This window comes from Phaseolus vulgaris, chromosome 3 (assembly GCF_051622355.1).
Source record: "Phaseolus vulgaris cultivar YP4 chromosome 3, ASM5162235v1, whole genome shotgun sequence".
Lineage (NCBI taxonomy): Eukaryota > Viridiplantae > Streptophyta > Magnoliopsida > Fabales > Fabaceae > Phaseolus > Phaseolus vulgaris.
This window is the reverse complement of record NC_143500.1, coordinates 37,337,920-37,349,078: the sequence shown is the minus strand read 5'-3', so window position 1 is coordinate 37,349,078 and position 11,159 is coordinate 37,337,920. Positions and strand designations below refer to the sequence as shown.

General features: G+C 33.0%; 2 protein-coding genes across 2 annotated transcripts; one reads left to right on the top strand and one right to left on the bottom strand.

The window, feature by feature from the left end:
- The first annotated feature begins 281 nt into the window (after positions 1–281).
- LOC137807361 (flavonoid 3-O-glucosyltransferase) lies at positions 282–2,746 on the top strand. Its single transcript, XM_068607973.1, has 2 exons — positions 282–1,138; positions 1,573–2,746. The coding sequence occupies exons 1-2, from the start codon at positions 643–645 to the stop codon at positions 2,547–2,549; spliced, it is 1,473 nt and encodes a 490-aa protein (XP_068464074.1). The 5' UTR covers positions 282–642; the 3' UTR covers positions 2,550–2,746.
- A 6,553-nt stretch (positions 2,747–9,299) lies between these two features.
- Positions 9,300–11,159, bottom strand: MYB36 (myb domain protein 36). Its single transcript, XM_068607972.2, has 3 exons — positions 10,763–11,159; positions 10,472–10,601; positions 9,300–10,294 (listed from the first exon to the last, which is right to left on the bottom strand). The coding sequence occupies exons 1-3, from the start codon at positions 10,896–10,898 to the stop codon at positions 9,475–9,477; spliced, it is 1,086 nt and encodes a 361-aa protein (XP_068464073.1). The 5' UTR covers positions 10,899–11,159; the 3' UTR covers positions 9,300–9,474.

The following is an 11,159-nucleotide window of genomic DNA, read 5'->3' as shown; positions in this document are numbered from 1 at the left end:
AAATTACTAAAGATATGATAATAATATTTTTTTAAATAGTAAGTGTTATATTCTTAATAAAAAATTTAATTCTTTGACATTTATCTAAACCATGAAACTAATTACAATACAGTAGGCCCTGATGCTAAGATTGAAAGACATCCTCTCCACTTAAGAAGAAAACAGATGAACGAGATAAATTTCCGGCATTTTATTTGCATTGTTATTGTTATGGAAGCTAAATTTAGGGTGTTTTGGTTACATCCGCGGCTACGAAATGGAAAGATTGAGGAAAGGCAAATTGGTGGTTCATTACAACCAACCCAAGTCACTACCGGAAAATAAACCTACATTCACCGGCCGTTGTACCTCATTGTCAGCAGATATTCTCCGCCCGAGCACATGCTGTGCAAAACAAAAAGTTGGTCCAAGATTTCTACGTTACCATCTTCATCCATGCATGCATGCAAACAGTTTAGTTAGTTATCATCTTCCAACAAAGCGGCGTGCATGTTTCTCTCGGTTCTCTAACCTTTTGCAGGCAACGTTACCCAATGGCTTATAAATCAAGCAACAAAACATTATCAAATAAAGAAGAAGGGAACATAAATATTAAAGGTAGAAGAAGCGAATCATAGTGTGTAACCGAGACACACGGCCACCATGGCTGTTTGCCCCGCCGATGACAGACATGTGGCTGTTTTGGCGTTTCCCTATGGCACACACGCGGCTCCCCTTCTGAACCTGGTGCGTAGGGCGGCGGCGGAGGCACCGGACGTGACGTTCTCGTTCCTCAGCACGAAAGCATCCAATGCCTCCGTCTTCGCTGGGCTCAACGAGGAGCAGCTTCATAACATTAGGCCTTATGACATTGAAGATGGGTTGCCGGATGATTTTGTACCCTCGGGGAACCCCCAAGACCCCGTTGCCTACTTTGTGAAGGCCATGCCCGCTAACTATAGGACTGCCATGGAAGAAGCAGTCGCAAAAACGGGGAGGCAGATCACTTGCTTGGTTTCTGACGCCTTCTTTTGGTTTTGCGCTGACATGGCTGAAGAAATCCATGCCAAGTGGGTTCCTCTGTGGACCGCAGGGCCTCACCCTCTCCTTGCTCATATTTCCTCTCAACAAATCAAGGAAAAGCTAGGCCCCGATGGAGGTATATGACGTTCTTTTCCTCTCAAACTTGCTTTTGTATATTCATTCTTTAATTTAAAATAATCTTATTTTGCTGATGGATTCATTCATATTTACATAAACTTTCAATTTCATCCATTATCTTTTTTTTTTATAATTTATAAAGTTGGTCCATTGCTGATAAATATTCGAAGGATTACACAATTTTATTAATTTAGAGACTGTTTGATCGAGAATGCAATGTCCAGTTAAGTGATTTTAATAGTTTATATTATATTAATCTATTTATAAAAGGTAGATGAGTTGATTAAATTGTTTAACAGTATTAGGTGAACTAGATATAAGTATAATTGTAATCCAAACACTTGAGCTAAACATTACGAAATGAGTGTGTTATCTAAATAATATTGAATTCATTAGGTGATTAATAAGAAATATATTTTTCTTGTTTTGCAGTCCAAGAAAACAAAGAAATAGATTTCCTTACTGGCTTCAATGGGCTAAAGGCTGCTGACTTGCCTGAAGGAATAGCGGAATTGAAAGAAGACCCTTTTTCAATGATGTTAGACAAAATGGGAGAAGCTTTGCCCCGAGCAACCGCAGTTGCCATAAACTCCTTCACTGCAGTACACCTTCCTATTGCGCACGAGCTAGAATCAAAGTTTCATATGTTTCTGAACGTTGGTCCATTCATTTTGACAACACCACAATCAGTTACTCTTGATGATGAAGGGTGCTTACCCTGGTTGGACGTGCAAGAGGAAGGGTCAGTAGTGTACATCAGCTTCGGAAGTGTGATAATGCCTCCACCAGACGAGTTGGCTGCATTGGCAGATGCCCTTGAAGAAGGTAAGTATCCATTTATTTGGGCATTTAGAGGTAACCCTGAGAAAAGTTTGCCAGATGGGTTCATGGAAAGGACTAGAAAGCAAGGAAAGGTTGTAGGGTGGGCCCCACAAATGCAAATCCTTAAGCATTCAGCGGTTGGTGTGTGCATGACACATGGTGGATGGAACTCAATTTTGGATTGTATAGTTGGTGGTGTGCCTATGATCAGTAGGCCATTCTTTGGAGACCAGATGTTGAACACTTCTACCCTTGAACATGTCTGGGAGATTGGTGTGGGGCTTGAAAACAATGTTTTCACTAAAGAAGAAACTCTAAGAGTTTTGGAAATAGTAATGTCAAGTGAGAAAGGAAAGATGATGCGAGAGAAGGTATTTGAACTCAAGGATTTTGCACTTGAGGCAGCTGGACCTGAAGGTGACTCTACCAAGAATTTCTGTACTTTTGCAGATATTCTTTCAGGTTTGCCCCATGACAGATTGCACCACCATCCACATGGTTTGAGGGGTATACGCCACAAAATTGCAGGTGCATTTGCTGCCGCACATCACAAATTTTCCCGCCGCCACCACCATGCAAAGCATTAAGGTTTAAGAAGTTTTTTTTCACCCACAATTGCAGGGTTGAAAAATTTATTAAAACCCGTTGGAACCTTAGATTTTGAATTCCAAATGGTAGCTCAATTAGTTCGAAGCTTAGATTTTCGAAAAGGTTCCTGATTGTATTCCTCAACTGCAAATGTACACAAGTGTACACAATAATGAAAACTTCGATTTTATCCGGACTCTGATCTTAAATCAAACGATATTAGTTGAATATTTTTTTTTCACAGTAAAAGAATGAAACAAATAAATTAAGATATTTAAGAATGTTTCATTCCGTATAAAAAAAAATTAAAACAAAAATTCTAATAACACCAATCTTTACGACAAATCAACATGGGTACAGACAAAAAAAAAATGTATTTAGTCTACAAAGTTTGATAAAATCCACAAATTTAATGAACCTCAGTACCTAAAAGTTCCTTCACCCAAGCACTTACTTCCATTACCACTTCTTCCATAATTCCAAAATCACTAGCTTAACATGAGGTAAAGTATTTCTAACATTGAGATGGCCTAAACCCATATAAAGTACAAACTTGTCCCAGATTAACCAGATTTTGGTGCTTGTGGAATGATGTCCAGTTAATGTTCAAGAATCTTTTATTGATGCAATTGTATGACAAAAGAAGTATGTTACAGCTGTGAAAACTTCAAGAAATAAGTTCTCCAAATCTCCATAGGAGAAGATGAAACGCGCCAAGTAAAAAATCAGACCAATTAAACAAAAATTGGTCATTCGTGGTTGATGATGACCTTACAACTAAGACTGCAGAAATAATTCCTTGCTTCCCATGTGTCTCATCTCAAAAACTCCCTCCACAAGCATACACAAAATTTTTCACCAAAACACAACCACTTAAAGGTAGACAATGCAAACACAAAACAATGCACAACAACAGACTTGACTTACAGGATAACAACAAACACACAAAAATTTCAACCAGGGATAAAGAGACATAGATAGCATATTGGAAAAAAGACGTTGTGCAAATCGGGCTACTTGGTCGACAACTATGGACATGTTCCTTAGGAGCTCTAGACGTTCTCATCGATCAAGTGTCAAATAAGCGGTTGATTAGTTGTATATAATATTTGAAAATAGAAATATTTAAGATAATTTTTAAATTTTCCATCTAAAAATTGAGGGAAAATAATTAATGGATAGTGGAGCAACTACTAGAAACCAGTGTTACACATGGTGGCAGATTTGACTCTTCTCATCACCTGCATGTTGTCTAGCTTTTGATTCCTCTTGTCTTTCAACATTAACATGTGCTTTCATCAAAGGGTTGGGAGATGCAAACGTCAAAGGTACTTCTTTTTTCGTCTCCCCGTTTTCCAATTAATTATGGGGAATACGATATGTGGAAATTGTTCCATTTAAAGTTCATGATCTTTTTACTTCAAGAAGATTAAGCTGAAGTTGGCACATATAAGGTTTTGTTAGATTTTTTGGAGTCCAAGATGTCGATAAAGTGGAAAATGAGTTAGACTAAATATGGATTGGAAACATGAAAAGGCATGTAAAAAAACGTAGATATAGGAGGGAAGAGTCGATAAAATATTGAGAAAAATTCATCGTAGTGTAAGAAGGAGTAACTCAAATAGTTGTTTAGAGAAAGAAGGAACAACAAGTAATGTATGCAAAGATTGTGAAAGGAAAATGAATGAAGATGGATGAAGACTCAATGTGAGGTGGTATGGACATGCAAGTCCAAGAATTAGAGATGGATTGGTTAACAACGAGCTATGTTGGAAAATTACATAACTACAAGTTGTTCGAAGAAATCAGAGAACTGATATTTTTGGGGAGTATGAGCATGATCAGAATAATATATTTAGGAGAGAATTCAATTTTTTTTTCAGGCAAAAATAATGTCATCATCACTAAAATCGTAAAGGAGAATGTTGAGTGGTTTGAAAACATAATTGAGTCAATTGATCCATGGTTTTTTAGAGTAAAGTGGTGTGAGTTAGGTGTAGAAAACTACCTCAATGCTTTTCGAGTAAGGATTTATCCCATAAGATCGTCACACACATCATTCATACATCGTAATTTATATATCATAATTCAAACATTGTAATTTCATTTAACATGTACGTATAAATATCTTTATAATTTTATTTAACGTGTACGTAATACATACATTATTACTTATACATTTACTAATATTATATTTTTGATACATTTAATTTTAATATTAGGTCATTATATATCGCAACAAAATGTTTTGTTATATAAGGAATTAATGAAAAAAATAAACCACTATAAACTAATATACAAATATAGAAGTTCTTTATTTCATATTATTTTAATGTTTATATAATAATATCAAATAAAATATTTTTTTTCTATTGCATAGTATAACAATAATAAAATGATAATAAAAATTGTCAACCTTACCATTAGATAAACTACTAATGGTATATATTTAAAAGATATTAAAAGCTGGTGGGTGTATGAATTATACAGGGGTGGCAGATAGAAAGAAGTCATGGGCCAGTTGAATGAACCTAGGTTTTAAAACTGAGTGAGTAATTATAAGAGAGTTACAAGACTGAATGATAAAGTAGAGAAACTTTGGATTGATTCCTCTTCACACCCATGGAGTTGAATTACACTAGAGGTAACAATTATTATATATACAGTGTTTTAAACCTGGGCTTATTCAACTGGCCCATCACTTTTGCTATCTGCCACCCCTGTTTATTTTATACACCCACCATCTTTTAATTTCTTTTAATATATATTTTAAACAAAATATATATATATATATATATATATAAATTAAAAAAAAACTATATCCAGTACTAAATTTTTATTCAAAAGCTAACTATTTTAAAAAATCTGTAATTATATTACCTATACATTACCTGCTTTAATCTTTGTCTCAATAATTATATATATGTTAACATTTTCTTCTTACATGATCTTATTTAATTTCTACATTTATAATTTTTACACTAAAACCTTTTTAACAATAAAATTTTCTTCCCAATGAACTCACATAAATGCCAATAAAATTTCCCACAAGATTTCCCAAACCAAACCAAAACCAACAATCATAAACAAAAATAATGATAAACTGCAACAAAACATGTAAATTACCCAACAATAACAGACAAACAAAACGAGCAGCTCATTCAACTATAAAATTTTCCAACCAAAATATCCAAATCAAAACTGAAAACTTTCAGCAATTTAAATTTATCTTTCAGCAATTTAAACATTAATTTCTCGGAGAGAATACTACACAACGAGAGAGTTGGAGCTGGAGCTGAAAAAAAAATGGATAAATAAAAAAATTAACTGAAAAAAATAAAAAAAAAAGAAAAAAGGAAGCCAGAGAAAGGGAGAGAAGAGAACATGTCACGGAGTAGACGGAGTGTTGATGAGAAAGCGCCGACAGAAGGAAACGTGGAGGGAGAGAGCGGTGATGGAGGGAGGAAGGCATCAACAAGAAGGGAGAAGAGAGAAAAATAAGGTTAGAAATTTGAAAATTTAGATATATGGAGAAAATTAAACACGAGAGAGACAATCGACACAAAACAACGCAAAAAATGATACACACTTTGCATCGGCTCAGGCCGACGCAAAACGACGCATTGACACGCTCTTTACGTTGCCGTGGCTGACACAAAAAAAAATTTCCTTTTTTATTTTTATTTACTTCTTAACTTAAAATTTCATTAGAAATATAATTAATAAATATTTTACTATATTAATATTAATCAATATAATAAATAATACTTTAATTTTTTACTATATTAAATTAACATTTTTATAAATTCTTTCAAATTAAATAAATGAGCCAAATTTATTAGATATTTAATTCATCATTTTCATAATATTTAAACATTTATTTAAATTTTAATAAACTTAATTATAAGTTTAAGCAAAATAATTTAATTCATACAACGAAAATTAACTAAAAAATTAAACTAAACATAGAAGTGGAAAATAAAACTACTAACATTAAAATATTTGGTATAATTTATTTCACAAATTAATAAATGAAAATAATTACAAATATATCATAAATAAAAATAGTGAGAGAAAATTTTGGGAACCAAAATTATTAATATTTACATTTAAGACACTACAAATTTCAAAATATATAAAAATGACCTTATCAATTATAACAACATTCAATGTTAGATTTATTCTTGTTCGAAAAGACAAGTTGGTTCTAGTTCATCTTGTAGGTTCAGAGCGAATTGACAAGTGAGGTTTGTGATCTCCATATTCTTGTTCTTTTAGTGGCTTCAAATTATCATAGGTTTTACTTCATGAAACAATACATATTTGTCTCCCATCTTTTTCTTTTAAATTTTATATCTTGATATAAAAGTACTTTTTAAAAAAAATATAAAAACACTCAAGGTAAATATTGATTCCTAAGATGAAAATATTTGCAGTGTTATTTCTTTTTGGAATTTGGAGAAAACATATGCTAAGTAGTCAAAATAAAATAATGGCATATTTAAGAACTAGGCCTCATAAAATCATGTCAAAAACCTATTATTCATGCAATATGGATTTTTTTCGTGGTAGAACATCAATGCTACTTAGTGAGATGTTTCATTTTTTGTTGACTTAATATGAGGTGAAGGACATACATTAAAAGAAGCTAAATTTATCAATCTGTCATTGAGTGCATTGGGGAAGTATATTAACGACTTGCAGAGAATAGTGCATGTGTCATTTCGTGACTGAAAACATACTAGATTATTATGTGATTCATTTGGAGGAGGTCACATTCATTTGAATGTCAGATTTATTAGGTATAAGAATTCATGTTTTTTTTGTTTATTTCCTTTATTATTATTACTATATTTACATTAAATTTTTGAATTATTGCATGTTATGTCCTACATGTTGTTGGTAAAACACACTAGTATCCTAGATTAGTCACATGTTCCCTGTATAAGGGAATGAAAAGGAGGTCCAATAATTAAAGAATAATTATGTTATATATTCAATTTGTACGTATAAAATATTTGGTGAAGTTTGTGACACTTTGGGTATTGTAGTAATGTAACAATGAAAAAAATAAATTACTGACTCGCACTCACTCTTAATGTTTGTATTATATACTCTGTGGATAAATCTTTAAAATCAATTTGTGCTTAATTTATTAGTAGTCACCTCTTTATAACCGCAATGGACATTAGATGAAAATCTCATATTCAAAATAAATTATTCCTTTATAGATTAGAGATATTATGAAATTCATATTTTCTAAAAGTTACCAATACAATGTTATGCCTGCCTTTTTCTTTTCTCAAGTTTACTTTCAAATTTTATCATAATAGTTGCTTCTTTATTTTTAAATACATCCATTAAATTTCATATTAAATAATTCATGCCAAATTTACATCTCTAAAATGTGTATAATATTGTATATAACATTTGCAAAAAGTTAAATACATATTTTTTTTCTTTACTCAATTATCATTTTTCTATTTTTTTCATTTCTTTCTTAATCTTTTCCAATAATTTCTTTAAATAATTTTAATATTAAACACTTTAATCAACTATATAATTAAATTATTTTAATTACTTGTAACAAAATTTAAATTTCACCTACAAAATAAATTATTCAAAACTAAAATTAATATTTATTACAATGTTATAAATTTAATAAATTTAAAATAAATTAATATATATATATATATATTATACATATAACAAAAAAATATTAAAAATTAGTCATACTTACGTATTAACGACCGATACATAAAAGTTTAACATTTTTTTCTAAACTTATCGGACATAGTTTACAAAAATTTTACCCCAAAATATGTCAGTTTAGCCGACACAACTTTTTTATCTTTCACTTTTTCTTAGCGTCCATCGTATGTCATACGGTCTCACACAATATTTGTTTTGCCCTCATTTATTGAAGATTTGATCGACACAATTCGCATACTTTTCTTGACCGACACAAATCTTACATATCTCAATCATCCATTTTCTTATCTATTTTCTTATAGTGAATGAACTTAATAAGAAAACAAAATAAGTTAGAAAATTTCATATCAAAGATAAGATTTATATTGTGTATCAATTTAAGATAAGATTTATATTGGTGGTTATAGTTTATAAGTGGAGGGTTTCAAATTTCACTTTCTTAGAAAGTATTAAAATTATTCTAAATTTATTTTAGTTAAATTTATTGAATCTTGTGTGATATTGAATTCTCTGCATTTTCACCTTTGAGTTCATCGGCCATGATGTAAAATATAAACTAGAGATAAAATTAAATTATAGTATATAAGAATTAAAGAAAATCCAATGGACAAAGGAGTACATGGGAATCCTATTTCACATTCCAATTAAGTTAGATAAGAGCTAATGAAGCCAATGAAAGTCTTGTTATCTTTGATATTTCTGTGAGAACTCACATTAGGTATAATAATCTAACCCTGCAAAACAAACAGAAGAAATGATCTCCTTTAGGTCCGCAATCACACCATGAATTGATTGCTTCTTTTTGTTCATACTACCCACCCATACAGCTCACAAAAGCCAGCTTTTACAAACCGTAACCTGTTTGATATATATTAAATTACCATGGTCAGTATAACACAGCAAAAAGTACAGTGAGATTCTTGTTATACTCTAGCAGCATCAAAGGAATATACATGGGATCAATTGCATTAGAATCTCAGTTACCATCGAACAATTTTTTAAAGTTTAAGAAATATGTATTTCAAGGACCACGTTGGTTATCGTTCAGAACAAACTAGTAGTTTCTACATTACTCAGACATTGATCAGATTTACATTATTATATTCACGATGTTGTTTACAAGACCTGCTACTACTCATGCTCCTCCTTCCACATCTTATGACCAACACCACAAATTAGCATAACCAGAAAGTTAAAGCCTTGTTGTAATGACTAAAGATTGTAACCCAGTTCATAATCTTGGAACATCCCTTGTGTTAAAAGAGCTGGAGTAGTAGATGAATCCCAAGAATTTGAGGATGCTGATCTGGTATCAGAATCATTGGACCACCAAATCAGGCTGTCCTTTGAGCCATTCATCTCTCTGAAACAATCAAATTCAGCCATCTGATGATCTTCCTGGGGCATATAACCCATTGTTCTGTTATTGAGAATGTCATCTAGTTCAGTTTGCAGTGCACCAAGTTGCTGAAATCCCACATTGTTAGTCTGTTCAACAGCCTCAGCTCTTGGTGCAAGACTTGAGTGAATTGGATTATTATTGCTCTCAGAAGCAACAAAGGGAACTCCACTGTTACTTAAAGGAATATTGTCCAGAAGTTGAACCTGTGGGCTATGGATCTTTGCACCGTCATGTTGAGGCTTGTAGATGAACTCATCTTTTTGTCCTTGTTCGACATGGGGGGAAGGCAAAGCATCTTGCACCACAGGGTTAGAGCCGTCATTCAAAGATTGCAGGCTCTGGATAATCTTTTCTTGGAAAGGATGCAACTTAGGCCACAGCGCAGGGTTATTGTAGAAAGAGAAAGGGTTTTGAAGGCTTTGAAGTTGCATGTGCAGTTGGAGTCTTTCAAGGGCTGAGCTGCTTAGGGCATTTGAACAAGAGTTCTCCTCTATTCCATTATTTGTGTCTTTTGCGTTGAAGCTAGATTGTTTGCGCCTCCCAAGCAATTTCTTCTTCAATCTAGTGTTCCAATAGTTCTTGATGTCGTTATCTGTCCTTCCAGGTAACTGAGCAGCAATTATGGACCACCTATACATATAGATTATGTTGGAACATGTTTGGTTAATTTCTAGGAATAACCACAGAAATAACATGTGGAGCTAGCTAGACATATTCCAGTGACAAAGAAAAAGGACAAACAGTTATGTTGAAAAACAAAAGCACAGGCTCGCAGATAGAGATGAGGGTTTTGAGAGAGAGAATGACCTGCTACCAATGCTAATGTAAAGGTTGCAGATGATGTTGTCTTCTTCTTCAGTAAATCCACCATGTTTGATATTAGGTCTCAAGTAATTTAACCACCTAAGTCTGCAACTCTTTCCACATCTCTTGAGCCCTGCGAATTATTTGTATTCATCAATAAGGTTGGCATTAACCGATGATATGATTTTTATAACCAAACTTCACCTTTCCGGAGCCAAACTAAATAGGATTACTCTTGGTCTCAATAAACTCTCAAGAGGAAATAAATAAACATATATAAGAAAAGGAGAGTACCAATTTTCTGAGGAAGAGCAATCCAATTGCCACCAGTTCCATTCTTTTCAATGTAGGCCTTAAGCGCAGCGTCCTCTTCAGGAGACCATGGTCCTTTCTTCACGTTGGCCTTGTCACAGCATGGAGCTCTACCCATGTTGTTGTGTTGTTATCTCTCTCCAATTAGGTTTCTCTTTCTGTTTTTTGTTGAAGCAAATATCAACTTTGCTAGCTAGGATTGTTGGGAAACTACGGCGAAGGAAGGGCGTGATTTATAGGTAGCGAAGTATGGCTGATGTGATTCCTAAAAGGACAAAAAGTCTTACACACCTCACCCCCTCCATTCCCTCACTAGCTATTTTCAACTCCATTTTTTCCTTCTAGGGTTTTTCATCCATCTCTCTCTCTCTCTTTCTCT